The sequence below is a fragment of the Peromyscus californicus genome, unplaced genomic scaffold (assembly GCF_007827085.1).
Source record: "Peromyscus californicus insignis strain IS unplaced genomic scaffold, ASM782708v3 Scaffold_3__1_contigs__length_106647218, whole genome shotgun sequence".
Lineage (NCBI taxonomy): Eukaryota > Metazoa > Chordata > Mammalia > Rodentia > Cricetidae > Peromyscus > Peromyscus californicus.
Window position 1 is genome coordinate 102,799,716 of NW_026294551.1, and position 20,981 is coordinate 102,820,696.

Genomic DNA, 20,981 nt, shown 5'->3' on the forward strand with positions numbered 1-20,981 from the left:
GCAGAGAAAAGTTGTAAATGGTGCAACTGATTAGCAAAGGAGAGGGAGAATATCAACTGTGCTCCAAACTCAGGCCGAAGCAAAACCAAGTAATGAAAAATGCTAAATAAATAACTGATAAATTAAAAAAAATCTACTAGTAGTATTTTCAGAAAGAAATAAATTAAGAAAAAGAGCCAGTGGGTGTTATTTGTTTGAGATCTTGCAATACAGCCTAAGCTGACTTGGAACTCAGGATCTTTCTGGCTCTGCCTCCCAAGTGCTAGTATTGTAGGATTGCAACACCATGCCTGGCTCAGAACCTAAGATTTAACTACATCAAAAATAATGCTACTAGGCTCGAGAGATGGCATGGCAGTTAAAAACATGTATTATTACTTGTCCAGAGGACTCACTTTAGATGGCTCACAACCACCTATAATCTAGCTCCATGGGCTCCAACACCTTCTTCTGGCCTGTGTTGGCACTGTACACACATGGCACACATGTATACACACAGACAGACACATAAATATCAAATAGATAAGTAACACTAATGCTAGCATCATTTCCTAGCAGTAAGGAGGCTGGGAAAAATAACAGGCAGAAATACAACAATGGCCTCCTGCTCGTGCCTGCTAGCAAGTACAAATTCCACCAGCTGACACAGTAGCACCAAGGCTGAGCGGGCCTCAGGAAAACAGGTCATGCAACTAAGCCAAAGGAGAGAGTTCAAACAGTAAAGAGGACTAGCAGGCCACAGCACAGGGCTAAGACCATATACACATTTCCCCTAATTTCCTTTATCCTAGCGTGTAAAGATGACAGCAAACAACAGCTGCTTTGGCAGTGGTAAAGCTGACCTTACAATCCTACCCTCACACCTCCAGAGGCAACTGTGAGCCCTAGCAAGACAGAACTCAGTATCCTGTTTCTAAGACAATTTCATTTTATTTATTTTGGTTTCATTTGTTTGTATTTTGAGACAGGGTCTGTCTAGGTAGCCCTGGCTGTCCTGAAGCTTGATATATTGCTGTAGATATCACTCTGTATAAATAAAATGCTGATTGGCCAGTAGCTAGGCAGGAAGTATAGGCAGGACAAGCAAAGAAGAGAATTCTGGGAAACAGGAAGGCTGGGGGAGAGAGAGACCCTGCCAGCCGCTGCCATGACAAGCAACATGTAAAGATGCCTGCAAGCCACGAGCCATGTGGCAAAGTATAGATTAATAGAAATGGGCTAAATATAAGAGTAAGAGCTAGACAATGATAGGCCTGAGCCAATGGCCAAGCAATTTAAATAATGTAAGAGTCTGTCTGTATGTTTATTTTATAAGTAGTCCAGACTGGCCTTGAACTCAGAGATCCTGCTGTCTCTACCTCCAGAGTGCTGATTAAAGCTGTGTGCCACCATGCCTGACTTTTAAGACAATTTAAAAAATCATTAAGATGAGCTTATCAGAAAGAAGAGAGGTGACTCAGTGGTTAAGAGCACTGACTGATGTTCCAGAGGAACCCAGGTCGTCCAGTGTCCGATCACACCAGGAAGAAGAAGAAGAAGAAAGAAGAAGGAAGAAGAAGGAAGAAGAAGGATGAAGAAGAAGAAGAAGAAGAAGAAGAAGAAGAAGAAGAAGAAGAAGAAGAAGAGAGAAGAAGAAGAAGAAGAAGAAGAAGAAGAAGAAGAAGAAGAAGAAGAAGAAGAAGAAGAAGAAGAAGAAGAAGAAGAAGAAGAAGGGCTTATCAAGAGTAAGGGGCCGGGTTGAGGATTTAGTCAGTGGTAGAGCGCTTGCCTAGCAAGTGCAAGGCCCTGGGTTAGGTCCTCAGCTCCGAAAAAATAAAAATAAAAAAAAAAGTAAGGGGCCCTACTTTTGAGTTCCAGGGATCCCCCCCCCACCTCCCCCCCCAAAAAAAAAGCCATCGAGGAATTGAGAAGACACAGGCATTCAGCTGGAACATCTGCTCCCGACACAGTAGTCTAAACACTTCAACTGATGCAGTCAAATGTTTCCCAGGCCTCAATTTGCATGCATAGTCTAAACAGGACAGTAACCTACAATTTACATTTGAATCTGTCCCATTAGAAAAGTAAGCACGTTTCTCTTAACGTGTTTCTGTTATTAACAATAAGGAAAATAACTGTCCTTCCGAGTAAGAGAGAAAAGGGAGAAGAAATTCAGATGATCAAGGCAAGACTCATCTTAGGTAATCCTTCAGAATATACATATTAGGGAAGAAATAATTCCAAATGTGTCTTTTTCTTAAGAATATGATTCATGGGCCTAGAGAGATGGCTCAGAGATTAAGAGCACTCACTGGCTGCTCTTTCAGAGGTCCTGAGTTCAATTCCCAGCAACCACATGGTGGCTCACAACCACCTATAATGAGATCTGGTGCCCTCTTCTGGTGTGCAGGCATACATGCAGGCAGAACACTATATCCATAATAAATAAATCTTTTAAAAAATGGTTCATTAAGCTTAAGTGGGGACTTAGTCACAAAAAGCAGGGTGAACAAGATTAATTAGCATGAATCTCAGCTCCTGCATACTTGCATATGCAGTAGGATCTTAAGACCTAGCTAGAATCACAGCACTGTGCGGGAACACCGAAAAGGTAAATCAGGAAAAGTTTTCAAATCACTAAGCATACTCATTTTGTTGTGAATTCACTTCTGAGTGTTTATGTTTTGTTTGCTTTTGACGTACTGAGAATAGAACCCAGGACTCCTGCACATACTAGAGGGAAGGCTCTACCACCAAGGTATACTTTTCTCCCAGATTTTTGTATCCTTTTTGTACTGGGGAGTGGGTCCTGCAATGTTTTCCCAACTGGCCTCAAATGATCTTCCACCCTCCGCCTCCTGAGTAGCCAGGACTGAGTAGAGTAGCTTGTAGCCTTCTCTCTCTCTCTCTCTCTCTTTCTCGAGATGGGGTCTCTCTGTGTAGCTTTGTGCCTTTCCTTGAACTCACTCTGTAGCCCTGGGTGGCCTCGAACTCACAGAGATCTGTCTGGCTCTGCCTCCCCAGTGCTGGGATTAAAGGCGTATGCCACCACTGCCTGGCAACCTTCTCTCTCTCTTGAGCACCCCCATGTTATTTATCTGTTTTGCCCTCTTCTAGCTTTAAGAAAGGAAGGGGGAGGGAAGGAAGGCTGCTATCTTGTATCTGGAAAGGCTTTTCCAACTGAAAAACTCTAAATGAAAAAGCAGTTTAAGATGATGGCTCATCTCACTAACATGGCATAGCAGCATGTAATAAAAGCAACCAAACCTTCCATGATCCTGAAATAGCACCTTCAGCTCAAGAATGTGATTTTCAGGGGTCACTGGGTTCCCTTTCATATATAACTTTATTTATGGCCTTCCAGGAACAGCTTTGAATATGTGCTCCTTAAACTTATTTAAGTTGTATTTTGTTTTGACAGTTCAAACCTGAAGTCAGACCTAGTAGAACAGCCCTGCAATCTCAGCTGTTTCGCAGGCTCAGGCAGGAGAACTGCAAGTTCAAAGCCAGCCTGGACAACTTAGTGAGACCTTGTCTCAAGATGAAAAGAGAGGGTTAGGAGGTAGCTCAGGGAAAGAGCATAAGGCAGCAGGTCCACTTCTAAGCACAGATCTTCACTATGCCAAAGTCATTGAGGCTGTGAAGCCCAGTCTTTTAAGGAGACAGAAGACATTTACATAAGTTTGTTTTTCTCCCCCATTATTTCCCAGACAAGAAAATGTGAGCATAGTCAATTCTCTGTGCACCCCAGGACAATGTGCACATTAAAATGGTCACTAACACAATTGTTTGATATAATAATGATATGCTGCTACAAGTTTTTGTTTTCTTGTTTTTGTTTTGTTTTGTTTTTTGGTTTTTCGAGACAGGGTTTCTCTGTGTAGCTTTGCGCCTCTCCTGGAACTCACTTGGTAGCCCAGGCTGGCCTCGAACTCACAGAGATCCGCCTGGCTCTGCCTCCCGAGTGCTGGGATTAAAGGCGTGCGCCACCACTGCCCGGTCGGCCGGTGCTACAAGTTTTTAAACCTGAAGTGCTGTGGGCCGCAGGAATATATTATAAGAACTCAGCTGGTTATGGCAAAGTCACTACCTGGAGGAATCAGGGAATTCCTCCAGAGGAAGCCAAATCCCAAGGAGTTTTTGGTGTTACTTGGCTTGTTATATATCAGCTGTATTCTGTTATAAAAGTCATGTGTGCCTTCACAGTTTTCCCAATTGACTTTTCCCCAAGAAGGGCTAACAGTGTGGACTGATCACTCTCTGGACATACACATTCCAGGTATTTGGAGAACAGCCTCAGGAAAGGCTTTCTCTGGAATCAGATATCTCCCTTGGCCACTTTCAAGGACTAGCAGTAGTAACAGTCCACATGCAAGTCTCCTGATTTAAGGTAAATTCCACAAGGAGACACCACCTAGGTCAGGTGGACGTTAAGTAATAGCTTTACACAATTCAGCTCAGACCCTCCTTTCTTACAGCCTTACTAACTTTATAGACCGCTAACTCCTTACCTAACCACTTCTAGGAATATTTAGATAACCTTCTGCGCTGACAGCTATGCTCAGCCAGAACCCCAGTTCAAGCCTCCATGTAATTATCATCATTGGCAGCATCTGGCCAGGTCCATCCCCAGATGGAGGAAAGTACCTCATCAGTGATACCTCCGTACTTTCTAAGAACAGACTTAAGCATCCAGGCTACCCATTTGAGAAGGCCTGGAGGATGTGCCAATTAAGCTTTACTTCCTGCTTTCCCAAACCTTACCTCTAGTTCCAGATCTCCCTTTAACTATCACCAGAGGCATCTAGCTGTACACACATTGCCTAGCGACTGAGCACACTTTCCCCCACCCTGCAGAAAAACGGCAGATAGCTTGGACAGATAGGAGCCACAGGAAAAAAGAAGACAGTTTTATTTTCTCCCATTGACCTAGCAACTTATAGATTCTTAACATTTTCTACTAATCACGTTTAAGAGTTTAATAGTTGAGCACATAAGATCCTTCTTCTTAGATATTACCTGAATTTAGCCTTTAGTTAATTCATTTCCCCATTGGTCACTTCCCTTTGGGGTTGCAAATGATAATTAACGGTTGGTTATTGCCTCCCTATGTGATTCTTATCACCCCTCCGTTTGACCCTGGAAGCCTGGCTTTATATACTAGGACTTCCAGGGCACGGAGAGACAGAGAAAAGAGAATGGAAGAACTAGACGGGTAAGAACTTGAGGGGAACAAATTGAGATGGGGAAGAACTAGGTTGAAGGGTTAGAAGAGAGTACTAGAGGAACGAGATGGAAGGTGAGGAAGAGCCAGATGGGAAAGTCCTAGTTGGGTAAGAACAAGGTGAAAAGGACCTAGATGAGGCAGAATTAAGAGAAGAGAATTAAGATAGAACTTAGAGGGAGCAGTAGATAAACAGAGAGAAATCAGGCAAGATAGGAGCTAGGCACGAGAACAGAACTGAAGCTGTGTATATAGGATGTTATGCCAGAGAAATTAAAGCAAGTGGACTAGAGAGCTCGGTGTGCTGAGATTCTATTTCCTGAAAATAGTCCTCGCCGTTAGTAGTTCTCTCTCCTGAGCCCCTGGGATGAATAATATTAAGGCTGGTCCCTCTAATATTATACAAGACTGAAGTAATCTAACACCAAGTAAAAAAACAGATGGTTAAACTGGGCAGTGGTGGCACATGCCTTTAATCCCAGCACTTGGGAGGCAGAGGCAGGTGGATCTCTGACTTCGAGGCCAGCCTGATCTACAGAGCTAGTTCCAGGGCAGCCAGAGCTACATAGTGAGACTCTGAACCAAAAACCAAACAAACAAAACAAAACAGATGGTTAATCTGTTGGGGTAACATGTTGGGGTAACATGCCTTTAATGTGATCACTCACTTGGCAAATACCCTGCTACATGCCAGCCACTGGAGAAAAACACATGCTCCCTATCCCTAGAAACCTGAGTCTGGGAAAGATGAAAGACATTAAACAAATTACTTTATAATTACATTCATAAATGCATCCATGCATGTGTTAAGTGGAGAAAAATAACAAAGAACTCAATTTAGATTGGGGGAGGGACTTATTAGTCACTGAACTGTAAGAGTGATATTTGAGCTGGACCGTGAAGGGTGAATAGGAGTTTGACAAGTAGAGGGCTTGGGGCATTTTACCTTCTAGACAAGACTAACATTTGAAAAGGTATCATGGGAGGAGGAAGGCAGAGGCTGGAAACAGCTAAGTGTCCACTGTCTAGTCCAGGTGTAGATAAAGCACCAGTGGTAACAAAAGAGCCAGAGACAAGTGTGTAGATGAATGCAGCCAACAGACAGACAGACAGACTCAGTCATGACCTTGAGAGGACACAAAACAACACGGAAAGAGGCAGAGGACATGGCATTCGTACACACAACATGGACCTGAGAAGAGTGAAACTGACACGGGCTCCTGATGCACGGTGGCATACCTGTGACCTTTGGAGACCACCTGTGAAGGAAGGGTCCTGCTAAGCTATGGCATAGCATAGCCAGACAGGAGATTAGGTAAGCACTGAGTCAGACCAAAACCTGTCAACTTCATGCTAAAAGATGACAATAACATAACAAACACATTTTAAAGCAGAGAACATAGTTTTGTCATCAGAGGGTCAAACTATTTTATAATAATGTGCTAAACATAATAAAGAATTTGATTATTTTATTAATTAATTCATTTTTAGGCAGGGTCTCACTATGTAGACCAGACTGACCTGGAACTCACAGAGATCCACCTGCCTCTGCCTCCCAAGTGCTAGGATTAAAGGCATGCGCCACCATGCCCAGCAAGAGAATATATTTGGAATAGTACAATGCTTTGTTAATAGAAATTCAACAAAATATCTATTAAAAATACATTGAGAAAAGGAACCTAGCAAATTAGAAAATATAATCATAAAGATACTACATGCCAAAACATATCAAAAGAGTACATCTCTGCTAAAGTGCCATGTCTTAACACACATCAGCTTTACCTTTCTTTAAAGAGTGCAGTGCTGAGGTGAAGAAGGTCAAGTAGCCAGGAGGCTGGGGTGAGCCACTGAACTCAAAGAAGCCGAGTACTCCAGGCTGCAAGAACAAGAGCACAATTAGGTGACAGAGGCACTGCCAGTCCTGCCATGAACAGCTGCTATCTTAAGTCTATGAAAACATGACGCCAGGCAAGGATGGTCAATGTACTGCTGCATTTCATTTTCTAAACCTGACCACCCGAGGAAGGCTGTGGGCTGCAGTGAACTTCTCCATTTCTGTGGGCAGCACAGAGCGCTGGCAGTAAACACCACCATGTTCAGATTTTCATCCCTGTGATTCAACCATTCTGGGTAAAGTATATCAGTAATGTCACTGTATCTTTCTTAGGTTTCTCTTTCAATCAATTCCTCTCCAAATTTACCTCCCCCTTTGGTAGACACTGGATTGTATCTGGCTGGCTTCCTCTGTAATCAGGTCTCTCCTTTTTCCCCACATCCAATACTACCGAGTGGCAAGGCCCCTTTCTGGTCAGGTTAGCTACAGAGACCCAACTCTGGCCCTTTTTCCCCACCTTCCTCAAACTCAATGCCACCTGCTTAATCTGCTCCTCTAAGCTTAGCACAGAGCAGCCCTTCAATATGACAAACTTAAAATTAACTGCTCCCCACAACACATCTGCTTCTCTTGCTCCCTCTTTGAAGGTCCCATGGTACCCCTGTCTGGATTGGTTCTGTGGCAATAACATCTGTTTAAAAAGCTCACCCGTTGTGAGATCCTGAGAAAAGAATGATGGGGTTAGAATCAGAAGAGCCAAGCTCAAGCCAAAGCTTCAGGAGCTAAGTACATGGCCTTGGAATGACCTTTGTGTGAGCAGCGGTTCCATATTGGCATCAGGGCCAATTCACTGGTAACAGTGAAAAAAGTCTTACGACACAAGGTGCTAGTTTCATGTAGTCTAGCCCCTTTCTAGCTTTAATGCCCTCAGCCTCATGCTTCTAGTAGGTAACTGAAAAGGCAGATCCTTGGGACAAAACTGGATTCAAAATTTTAAGACAGAAATTTCCTATGTTGGTAACATTTAAAACCACTGCTAACCAGTCACGGTGGCTCAAGCATGTAATTCCAGTCTTCAGAAAGCAGAAGCAGCAGGCCAGCCTGTTCTACACAGGGTTACACAATGAGACCTTGTCACAAAAAAAATAAATAAATAAAAACAAAGAAAAGGACCAGCATAGTGGTACCTATAAATCCAGCACTTGGCAGGAAAAAAATAGGAGGATCAAGAGTTCAAAGTTGTTATATATGAATCTGAGGCCAGCCTGGGCTGCATAAAACCCGGTTTCAGACAACGAAATTCCTTCCCCCACCAAAATCAGTTTACTACACAAAAGAGGACATTTCTGATCCATACTGGAGGATTCTTTTCAATCTAAACTATCTGGTTAACTCTAGATTCAATTAACTCAACTGGTCTTCACTCTGGGGAGGGGGGTGGCGACTGAGATGAAATGTTTAATCCTAACATATAGAAAAATCTAGCAAATAGCCAATTTCTCAAACTAAAGAAATAAAGCTGGTTTTTTGTTTTTGTTTTTTTTCATGTAATCTGAAGTACTGGGGATAGAACCCAGGGCCTCTTACATGGGTAAGTACCCTCTCCCATGTACCCCAGGAAAAGCAAACACTAGAAACTTTTGTCCTATTCCTTCAGAACTCCTTAAAACAAGCCAGCCTACAGTGGACTTACAACAAGTTTGCTTTCTTAAGGTTTCCAGCCATTCCAAAACAGAATAAGTTTGCTACCATGAACAAAAAACAGAACCTTCAGAAATTCTAGAAACTGTTAATACTATACAAAAACAGAAAGATAATGACTCAATTAAACTCCTTTAATTTCTGATCACTCTCCTGAACCAAAGCCAATGGAGTAAAATAGTTCTAAATATGAATAAATAAACATTCCATGTAAATGTTCTCTTTTCACATCACATTACCTTAGGGAGGTTCATGAAAATGGACATATATATATGACCCATAGATATGTATTTATCCATACCCATGCATGCATGCAATTGCATGTGTGTAAAAGTGAGCACACAGGTACACAAACTGAAAGTAAAGTGAATACAAATTCTTATTTCCAAGAGAAATCCAAATTAAATCTTTTTTTCAGTGGTAACTATTTATTACATTTGCATGGTGCATGTTTGGGGGTCAGAAGACAACATTCACGAGTCAGTTCTCTCCTTCTGCTATGTTGTCAGGCTTAGGGACAAGTGCCTTTGCCCACTGAACCTTTACAGGCCACCATGTTACAGCTCTCAAAATGAGAAGCACTTGGACTATTTGCAGTACCATTTGAGAGCACTTAAGTATATAAAGCTTATTCTCAGCATAGCTATTTTTAGTTTTTGCCAGTAGTGGGGAATCAAACCCTGGGCTTTTGTGTGTACTAGGCAAATCCTCTAACTCATGTCGACACTCCCAGCCCTACTGCTGCAGCACATACTGTGTGGATGAAGGAGCCTTTGTTTTCAGAGAAACATTGACTGTCAAGCAGTTCGAGCTATTTGTTCATCAGAGTGGCACTGCAAATTTCAGTGTACCCCACAATATGTGTTCCACAAATTACAAGAAATTCACCAAACAGTACAATGCAAAATACAGCAAAATCATTTTCATTCTTCACTACCAAAAGAATGAAGAACAGAAGCTGACTATACAAAATGACTAAAAGTTGTATAAACTGCTCCTGGCATCCTGCAACAGGCCACAGCTGACGATCCACAGCAGCCATGTGGGGCTTGGTACATGGACGAGATGCTGCAGCTGAGCTGGTGACCCCTCCTACCTTGGCTGTCAGCCCATCAACTGCCAGGGAGGAGCTGAGGCAGTCGAGAGTATGGGAACAATGTGGGAGAGTGCAGCTGCAGCAAAGAACATGCATTAGCCAATAGGCCAGCCCTCAGCATAGATCTCTACTGCAGCCCACACTACTTGCCCTGGTGGGAGGAGGAGAGCTTGGGGCAGCAGTGATCCCAGCAGGCTGCAAGCACAACTCAGGGTGGCCAGCATCATGGGTAGAGAGATATACTGCCACCTGTGGTTCATACGGATCCTGCCCCCAGATGCCCTTCCTAGCTGAAAGATCACCCTGACTCTGGGCAACAGTGGGATATCCAAGACGAGCCTTGGCGATGGTCCAGTATTATGGTGTGTTAGAAACAGGAAAACTTTGAACTAGACCAATGACTTGTTGTAATGAGTATTTTTGCATGTAATGCTGTTTGGAAAAAACAAAAACATACCTTGTGACACACTGCAGTTTGCAGTGCCACTCTGATGAACAAATACGTGCTAGAAAGGTGGGAATGACAGAGGAATGGGGCAGTGCATGTGCAGTGGAAAGGGGTGGAACTAGAGACTTGACAGTGGTGACAGGTGAGGGAGAAGGCTGAGGTGGACAGGGGAACACGTCATTGCCAAATAGGGCTGGCAGGTGCGTGCAGCAGCTCGTACAGGCTCTGCCTTCTAACACACTGCACAGCTGCACGATCATCCAGGCACTGCAATGACAGGATGTCCAAGATGGAGAATGGTTCATTTCTGGATTGGGCCTCCTCAAAAGACCTCCAGGGTCTGTGCTGCTCCCAAAGGCCATCTTGAATATCTGTGATCTGTGCCACAGCCAGGGAATGTGCTGGTGTCCATGGTCTGTGCTGCCACCAGAAGCCAGGATGATGTCCAAGGCCCATGCTGTTGCTGCAGGCCATGTTGAATTTCATGGTTTGTGCTGCAATTGAGGGCTATGATGGTGTCCATGGTCCTGCTGTGGTCTGGAGCAGTGTTGATGCCCGCAGACTCACAGTTGAGAATGAGAGACATAGAAGGCATCTGTGACATCCTCTCCTTCCCCACCCACAAAAAAGAGAAACAGTCTAGACAGGAAGCCATCGAAGAGAACTCTTAAAAACTGTGATAGGGCTCCTGGAGTGTAGTTCTTCACAGTGGATGGCTTCTGGTGGGGGTGGAGAAGGACTCAGTTTTCTTTAAGGGCTGGCCATGGGGAGTTTGGCCATGCTCCAGTAGTAAGAATGGAGTGTAGTAAGTAGTAAGGTGGGGCGATGTTGATCTGTTCACTTCTATTACAGATTATCTAGGTTTGAAAGCAACTCTGGTTATGTTGTAGGTAAAGCAAAATCTGCAAAGATTTCCCCAAAATTCCAATGTCTCTCCAACAGAAACCATGTCATTATTTAACAAGTAACACAAATTAATTACACATATTTCAATTCTTTCCAAATGTCTTGCTCAAATCTGAGAAAACAAGGGTGAGGAACAAATAATATCTCCACATAGATTTTACTAGACTTGAGCTTTTGTGTACTCAGCTGCAAACACATCCATGAGCTAGCTTGAAGCAGACAACTCTAAGCCTGTACTTAACGCCCTCACAGAGGTCCTTCTGGAGAAGAGAGCACAGGACTGGGGCCAACTTGGTACTGGGCAGCAGGCAGCAGCCTTAGGTTCTGGTGATGTCCTGTTGTCTCTCCCTGTTCTCAGAACCTTAACCAGCCCCCAGTGGACAAGCTACTGCCTGTTCCTTATTCAGCCAAATGACAGGGTTATCTCCTCTCACTGTCCTCTTTCCTTGGCCTGAACAATCCCAATCTTCCTTGGGGCTCTGTACCTTCTCCAGCTTCCTGAGGTCTGGTCTGGTCAGATCACACAGGCTTCATCTTGTTCAGGTTTTTGTTCAAATATCATTTCCTAGTGAGGACTTCCTGCCTTTCAAATTAGCTATACCCTTCCCCTGTCCCAGATCACTACTCTTCCATCACGGTACTTAAAACCTGACACTGCCTCATTCCCTAGGACTGCCCTGACAAATTACCACAAATGGGTGGTGCAGAACCACAGCAACCATTCTCTCTACTCTCTAGAGAATTGTGGGGTGTGGGAGGTGGGGTGGGGTGTCTTCTCTGCTTCTACCAGCTTTAGATAGCTCCAGGCCTGGCCTGCTTTGAGACTGCAATGTTCCAGTGGCCGCAGCCTTATGGCCCTCTCCATACCAGCTACTGTTCTGCCAATACATCAGTCAAGGAAATTTAGGATTTCATCACAAGACCCATAATAAATTATGTCTTCAAAGACCCTTTTGCCTCTCCCCCCAAACCCCCAAGGTCTCTCCAAGTAGCCTTGGTTGCCCTGGAACCTGCTATACAGACCAAGCTAGCCTAGAACTCATAAAAAGTCACCTATCTCTATTTCCCAAGTGCTAAGATTAAAGGTGCACACCAAGCCCAGCTCCAAAGACCCTATTTTCAAATAAGGTTATTCTTAAAGTTTCACACAGACATGTATATCAGGAGGACAGTAGTCAGCCTAGTGCCTCTTGTTCATTTGTTTTCTGAGGTTTGCTGAGCATACTCATTCGCTGTCAATCTATGAAACAGTCTCCCTCTGTGCCTGGCACAGAGCAAACACTATGCATTGGACAAAGCTCCTTCATCAACTGGCAGGCTATCCCTTAACCTACTTTGTGATGTAACGCCAATCCATGAGTACAGACGGTTAGGAGCTGTTTTAGCAAGGAGGCAGAAAACAGCTACATACAGATAGCCAGAAAATCCTTAACACCTCCTGGAACATTCTGTTGAGGAAGCATGCACCATTTGCAGAATAGTGTAGGTTTTGGCACACGGCACACACCCTCTAGTGGCCTTATGAACAATTACCTTGATGTGCTTTTTAAAAAGTCCTTTTCCCCTTTCTTTTTTAGACGTATATATGTCTGTTAAGTGCCTACATGTATGTATGTGAACCATATACATGCCTGGTGCCTGAAAGGGTCAGATCCCCTGGAAGTGGTATAGTACAGTTGGGTTGTGAACCACCACATAGATGCTGAGAATGAAACCTGGGTCCTCGAGAAGAAGAGCCAGTGCTTTTAACTTCTGCAACATCTCTGCAGCCACCACCTCCACCCCCCCACCTCCACCCCCCACCTTGATTTTACTCACTGGCACTTGAACCATTTCTGCCATGGTGTTAATTCGTGTAAAACTACCCTATTCACAGTAGTATAAAACTCTGAACTAACAGAAATGCTGCATACTTGCTCAACACTCATATTTATGCTTAAAAACAATATAATATTGGGCATTCAAGCTTTTCTGCAAAATGCTCAGGTTTTTCTCTCATCTAGCAATTGTCAATACCCTATTCTCACACACCCCAAAGATTCCTAGGCCTCTTATTATCCCACTTAATTTTAGTTTATTGAATTTCTAAGAATAAATTAATAGACATATGCTAAATAATTCATCTTAAGTAAATTACAGAAATTTACAAAAAGGTTTAGAAAATATTTTGGGACAAATACAAGATAAAAGTTCCAAATAACAATTCTGTTAGTATTTGGTAGGAAGGTTGTAAGGTAAACTCAAAATGATTTTGTTCATGAGCTTTAAAAATAAAGCACTTGGGGGGCTGGAGAGATAGCCCAGTGGTTAAGAGCACTGGCTGCTCTTCCAGAGGACCTGGGTTCAATTCCCAGCACCCACATGGCAGCTCACAACTGTCTGTAATTCCAGTTCCAGGGAATCTTACACCCTCACACCAATGCACATAAAATAAAGTTTAAAAAAAAATTCTTAAAAAAAATAAATAAAATAAAAAAATAAAGCACTTGATATAGAAGCTACCAATACCTGAGAGATGATACCTTAAAAAAGAAAAAGAAAAAAGAAACAACTAAAATTACAAGACATAAAACCAGTAAAAATTTCATCGTACTCACTCAGTCCTACTCCTTTTTCAATCAACTTCAAGGCCACCAAAATAACTATGAGCCACATTCTGTTTGGCTATGTTGTTCATAGTAATAAACTACATCTTCCTGTCTATACACAGGCAAGAAGAACTGTTGAGAATAAGTAAGATTAACTGCAGGAAGCACAATCTAACATGCTTGCAAGGATATGACTAAAGCAGGGTCCCTGGGAAAGTTCACTGCAGTTTCCAGCTACACACATGTGGTGTAAGTTAGTATTGTGCTATAGTGTTTATCTAGGAAGAAAATCCTAGATCCTATCATCTCATTCTTATGATTATCATGCACGGGCCACTCTCCATTCTGCAGAATACTGATAACTAAGTGTGATGGTTTGAATGAAAATGACCCCCATAGGTCCAAAGGGAGTAGCACTATTAGGAGGTGTAGTCTTGGAGTAGGTGTGGCTTTGTTGAAAGAAGTATGTCATGGGAATGGGCTTTGAGGTTTCAAAAGTTCAAGTCATGCCCAATGGCTCACTGGTCTTGTTGCCAGTGGATCCAGAACTCTCAGTTCCTTCTCCAGCACCATGTCTGCCAGCATGCTGCTATGCTTCCCGCCATGATAATGGACTAAACCTCTGAAACTGTAAGTCAGCCTCAATTAAATGTTTTTGTTTTTGTTTTTGTTTTGGGGGGGCTTGGGGGGTAGGGTTTAAGACAGGGTTTCTCCGTGTAGCCTTCACTGTCCTGGAACTCACGCTGTAGACCAGGCTGGCCTTGAACTCACAGAGATCTGCCTGCCTCTGCCTCCCAAGTGCTGGGATTAAAGGTGTGCACCACCACGCCAGGCCCAAGGTTCTTTTTTTGTTTGTTTTTTGAGACAGGGTCTTGTGGGATGACTCATCCCTAACAGGCCTGAGGGCCAGCTGGCACAAACCAGTAAAAAAAAAGATACTTTCCAAGAGCATAGGACCCTGCTACATCTGGTGCCTGAACAGGGACCTGTTTGTCTCCCTTTCCTCATGCCTAGTGCTGGTTGAGCAGCCCCCTCGAGTGGTGTATTTCGGTGAGTAGGTCCCTCTATGTTGTGTGATTTCAGTCCCTTCAGCAGGTAAGCGCTGGGACCCCCCACTTTCTTCTTTTTGTTTGTGAGTCTGTTTGTACAGTAGGGTGGCATATACTTTTGTTCAGGCTACCTGGCGTTTCCATATAAGGGCTGGTCCCTAAGGAAACAATAGCCATCATCTGACTAATTTTAGGTGTGTGTGTGTGTGTGTGTGTGTGTGTGTGTGTGTGTGTGTGTGTGTGTGTGTTCGTTCGTGCGTGCATGCATGCATGTACTTGTGGGTTGTGATGCCTGGAGAGCTAACTCAGCAGTTAATCAGCAGTGTGTGCTGCTCCTCCAGAGAACCTGATCTTTGGATGAGAGTTCTGCTCCTGGCCAGAAAAAGGGAAGTGGCCTCGGGAGTAACCCTTCAACTGTCTTTTTATGCCCATTTTGTTATAATTGCTGGCCAAAGTCTTCCTCTACTGAGGAGGTCCACGACAAGCACTGCCAGGAACAATGGAACATCAACTTATCTATCACCTTCATTCCATCCATGACTGATATTTCCTCTGCCTCTGCTGACAAGGAGACAGATAAGAATAGGCATAAAGGAAAGGAAAGGGATGTAAAGAGAGAGGAAATGATTGCAGCAGCATCTAAGCCTACACCAGCAGTCCCTCTCTCTGCTCCCCCCATGCCTCGAGCGGCTACCTCCCCCCTGCAGTATCCACGGAGTGATTTGCCCGGATGTCTACCTGCCTATTCCACCTATGGTGCTCCACATGCCCACCATGGCCTTTCCAGTTAATGTGGGCCCCAGTGCAGCCAACCAACCATGGATACCTACCCCTCTTGCAGACCTGTCTTTGGTCCGTAAGGACACTAATAAATTGGGTCCTGACTCGTCATATTTTGAGCAAGTCCTACGGCAATGGGCAATGTGTTTATAGACTTATTAAGACTGGTACCATTTGATGAAGGTTGTGTTAGAGCCTGCGGACTTCCTTAACTGGCGAGCTGCCTGTGATGACCAGGCTGAGGCTCAGGCTCAGGCTCATTTTAATATACAGTATAACATCACTGTTTCTCTTGAGATGCTCACTGGCCAAGGACCATATGTTAACCCTGTTACACAAGCCCAAATTGGACAACATGCTGATTTACCTGCCTCGGGAGACACCGTTGCCCTTGGTACACTGGAGAGATCCCATCACCCTTCAATGGCAACACTCTGCTCCCCTATTAACCCAGAGGCGAGGTTATACATGCATTTTTCCCCAGAATATCACCACGCCAATATGGATACCCTCCAAAGATGTGCATCCAGCAACAGACCAAGAGACTTTGGACAAAGAAGAAGGTTCAGAGGGATAATGTATGATTTGCTCCACTACTGCGGCATTAGTAAAGGTCATGTCATTACTGACATGCGACCCTAGATATAAAGCAATTGCCTCACCCACTACAAGGTTGCTAATGCATCACCAGAAACACTTCGATTGGCACAATAAATATGACTAGGATCCCATCCATGTCCTTGAGACTGAATTTTTGACATAGTGAGTACATAGTGAGACCCTATAGCAGGTCTCTTGTTCAAATGTCTTTCATCAACAGAAGGCAGCCACAAAGGTGACCCTACAGGTTTTATTGGCTTTCAGACAACTAGAACAAAGTTCTCCTAGAGAAATAATGCATGCATGGCTCATTGAGATACAGAAGGCTACTGCCTAAAGCCCACTATCTGGACAGATCTCCAGGACTGATGCTCTTCCATGGCTGGTAGTTAATAACTTGTATGAGCTTGTTTGGCAAGCCAACCTAAGGTAGGCACAGTCCATTATGCTGGCACAGTCTATTATGCTGAGCTCTCCTGAGGTGGGGTCAACAAGGTTAGGACAATGCACCCTAGCTCCCACTGAGCATGTCCTATAAATAATGAAAAGGGGTGGATATGTGGGATAACTCATCCCTAACAGGCTTGAGGGCCAGCCGGCCCAAACCAGTAAAAAAGATATTTTCTGAGAGCCAACCTGGGTCTGCCTAACGGCCTTAGCAACAGCAGCTGAGACATAATCTAGAGATGACCTGAACCAATGAGAGGCAGCCATGTCACACCAGCAGATGTATATTCATCAGACCTTCCCCCAGGGTGAAGAGGAGGGTATATAAGGCTTGCCTCTTCCTGAAAAAACTGAGCTTGTTGTTTCGACATTCTCCCAGAGTCTGTGCCGTTGACTCTGTGACTACTTGGCCCCCTCCCCAAAAGGGAATAACAAACAGCACAGGATCCTGCCATAGGGTCTCACTATGTACTTCTGGATGTCCTGAAACTAACTCACAGACACCCACCTGTCTCTGCCTCCCAAGTGCTAGGATTAAAGGTATGCACCACCACTCCCAGCAACCTAAGATTCTTATAACAATAACATAATTTTAAATGTGAAGCTGGCAATGGGGCCACAGGAAAAAAGCCATGTTAGTAAGTTAAAATACTTTCTGTAAAAAAGACTGAATAAAACAGAAAAGAATATATTTGAAGTTTTTTTGTTTATTTGTTTAAATAAAGACTTCTTTTAGGGGCTGGAGAGATGGCTCAGTGGTTAAGAGTACTGGCTGCTCTTCCAGAGGACCTGGGTTTAATTCCTAACACCCATACGGCAGCTTGAAACTGTCATTCCAGGCCCAGAGGAACCAACACCCTCTTCAGCCTCCTGTGGACATTGGGTACACATGGGATGCACAGACATACAAGCAGGCAAAGCACCCATACACATAAAGTAAAGCCTAAAAAATTATTTTTAAACATTTATTTTATTTATTTATGTGTATGTGTGGGCATACCCACTGAAGCCAGAAGAGGGGTTCAGACACCCTAGAAGTTATGGGTAGCTGGGAGCCACCTGGTGCAGGTGCTGGAAACTGAACCTGAGTCCCTTAGAAGAGGAACAAGTGACCTTAACCACTGAGCCGTCTCTTCAGCACCATATTTGCAAGGGTTTCTCGGTTTTGGTTTTGTTTTCAAGACAGGGTTTCTCTGTTTAACTCCGGCTGTCCTGGAACTAGCTCTGTAGACCAAGCTGGCCTCAAATTCGAAAGAGATCCACCTGCCTCTGCCTCATTGTACAATACTATAGGGTCAAAGAATATTCTTAGAAATGAGTTGCTGCATAGGAACTATGAGCTAATTCTATATTATAGTTAACTATGAGACAAGGCCAACATTTGTTTAAAATCCCCAAACAAAACACAGACAAGATTTTGCAAGTATTCTAGTCTTTTAAAGCTCACCTGGCAGCCACCCTTATAACTAGCAACTCCAGGAGCACTTAAATGGGGCTTCTCTATAAGGTGAATTTTTTAAATTATTTTTAATTGGAGGGGTGGGGTGTGCATGTGTGTGCAGTTGCCTGTGGAGCCCAGAAGCATGGGATCTCCTGGAACTGGAGTTAGTTTCTAGCCAACTGAGGAAGGTGAAGGGAACTAAACCTGGGTCCTCCCAAAGGATAGTACTACACGCTCTTAAACCCTAAGCCAGCTCTCCAGCCACCAATGTCATGTTTTTAATTGCTGAAATCCAAGAAGCGTTTTTTTAAAGTATGAAAACATCATAATGAAACCCACTATCTTGTACAATTAATATACACCAAAATAAAACAAAAACTAAAAACCACTTAATATAAACAATCCAGTTCAACCCAGTAAAAGGTCTCGGGAACAGAAGAGAAAAGAAAGACAGGTACCTCATAGTTTGAGAGAAAATCTAGCAATTCTGATTGAGATGGGATGTACAGAAGTGGTTTCATCACCCGGCGAACAAACTTCTCAATGTAAACAGCACTCATGGGGCCTTTGTATTCGATTGGTCCAAAACTAGTACCAAAAATAAAAATAAAAATAAATAAAAACAATACACCATGCATTAAACCTGTAATGTGTAACAAAAACTATCAACATCACACAAAGAAAACATCTTTGCTTTAACAGTTGGTTCAGAGGCAAGCAGCCTGCTTTGCTCAGGAGGTAAACAGAGAATCAGCATTTTAGGTGGGGAAGAGACAAGCACTTCTATGAGATCAATCTTAATCCAGCTGCAAGTTAAAATCTTTCTATCCTCTAAAAGAAAAATTTAGTTTCTACTAAAAAAGAAAAAAGTGGCCTCGGAAACTAACCACATGATAAAGAATTCCAGGATCTTTGCTATAGCACTCAACACATGTAGGCAGATTTCCTTTTCCATGAAACTGAAATAAGAATCATTTGGAAGTTGACCCATTGCCTACTAAAAAGTAATTATTTGTGTTTCCAAAGGCACATACACAAAGGATCACTAAGTGAACCTGACACCTGTTTAAAAAGTCATCACAACAGGGACAAAATGGCACGGGTGAAGTCAGGAGGTGTCCCTTATGGTATGCTTTGGTATGCACCTGGTCCAGTTCTGAAACACTAACACCACTCAGGTATTCTCCTGAGATCATCAGATTTTTACCTGGCTGCCTCAATATCCTCCCAAACTCATCCAAAGTCTCTCAGGTCTCTCAGTGACCCACAATACACACAAATGTTACTGAACAATAGGGGTCAGGAGCACATGAAATTCAGAAATTCTGCAACCATTCTTTTCTCTACAGAGATGACATTAAGTTTATTGTTCACAGCAGCAATGCACAAAGTTTAGGAAAGAATTACATATATGCTGTACTCATAATGGTGTTACATAGTTACAAAAATTTGAATACGTGATAAATTCTTCAGTGCACACTACAGAATATGATACCAAAGAAATAGAAATACGGAAAAAGTAAGCACAACATTCTACAAGCACAGCTGGGAAACAGGAGTAAGAATTACACCAACTCGGGGCCGGGCGGTGGTGGCGCACGCCTTTAATCCCAGCACTCGGGAGGCAGAGCCAGGCGGATCTCTGTGAGTTCAAGGCCAGCCTGGGCTACCAAGTGAGTTCCAGGAAAGGCGCAAAGCTACACAGAGAAACCCTGTCTCGAAAAACCAAAAAAAAAAAAAAAAAGAATTACACCAACTCAAGAGGCCAGGCATGGTGGAGCACACCTTTAATCCCAGCACTTGGGAGGCATAGACATGTGGATTGTTTGAGACCAGCCTGATCTACATAGTGAGTTCCAGGCCAGTCAGGTCTGAATAGAAAGTATTTTTTTAATTAAAAAAAATTTTTTTTTTAATTACCACCATCACCATCCATCAACGAATTCTAATTTAAAGGAAAAAAAAAAAAGACGACTAGGTATGGTAATGTATATATACCATTAATCCCAGGACTCAGGAGGTAGAGGAGTGCAAGGTGATCTTCAGACATATCTATATATCTGTAAATTTGAGACCAGTCTGAGCTACATTAGAACCTGTCTCAAACAAACATACTATGAATGAATGAATGAATGAATGAACGAATGAGAAAAAAAAATCAAGAAAGCATCTGATAACATGTTTCGTTCAGCAAAAAAAGGAGCCAATCTTCCTGGAGTTGGTGGCACATGACTTTAATCCCAGCACTTGGGAGGCAGAGGCAGGCAGATCTCTGTGAGTTTGAGGCCAGCCTGGGCTACAAAGCAGGTTCCAGGAACAAAAGAAACCCTGCCTCATAAAACTAAAAAAAAAAAAAAGAAAGCCAACCCATGTAGAAATCTCATCTATTCAAGGCATGAGGCTTTGCTGGGTTTTCCTAGTGTCCTAGTGAACTGTAAAAGCAAACAAGATCTCAAGATGCAGGATACAGAAGTGAAGAAATTACAGCCATCAGTGTAGGATAAGCTGGTCTAGAACACAATGACAGCAGGGTGGTGAGAACCTGTTTCCATGATCCAAACTCTGTTTCATCAACCTTGAGATGACATCAGTACAAACCCCAAAACCTGTCCCACAAAGCAGGAAGCCATGAATTTAAGTAGCTACAAGATAAAGCATTGCAGCAAATGAGAGCAACAGCAGCGTCTGCTCAGCCATGAGACCCAGCGGGATGTGTGCAAGCACTGTAAGCAGGAAGAACTTGTGATTACCAGCGTGCCCAGGAGCATTCAGCTAATGGACCAATCATGTGTACATGCACACATGAGGCCTCTAGACTCTGAGAACAAGAAGAAAGTATCTTTGGAGAGTTCCTGTGGCTCAGGCCTGCTGCACACTGCACCTAAGTG

At 43.4% G+C, this 20,981-nt stretch overlaps 1 protein-coding gene across 3 annotated transcripts in view; it reads right to left on the reverse strand.

Annotated features, from left to right (window-relative positions):
• Txndc11 (thioredoxin domain containing 11) overlaps positions 1-20,981 on the reverse strand; it is a 72,202-nt gene that overhangs the window by 37,031 nt on the left and 14,190 nt on the right. The window contains exons 4-5 of one of the 3 annotated variants that reach the window (XM_052759479.1): positions 18,552-18,681; positions 6,986-7,079 (exon numbers count right to left, since the gene is read on the reverse strand). In XM_052759479.1, the coding sequence (XP_052615439.1) occupies positions 6,986-7,079; positions 18,552-18,681 (224 nt within the window). Of the gene's footprint in view, positions 1-6,985; positions 7,084-18,551; positions 18,682-20,981 lie in introns of those variants that run through there. The other 2 variants (XM_052759480.1, XM_052759481.1) reach the window with 2 other exon arrangements.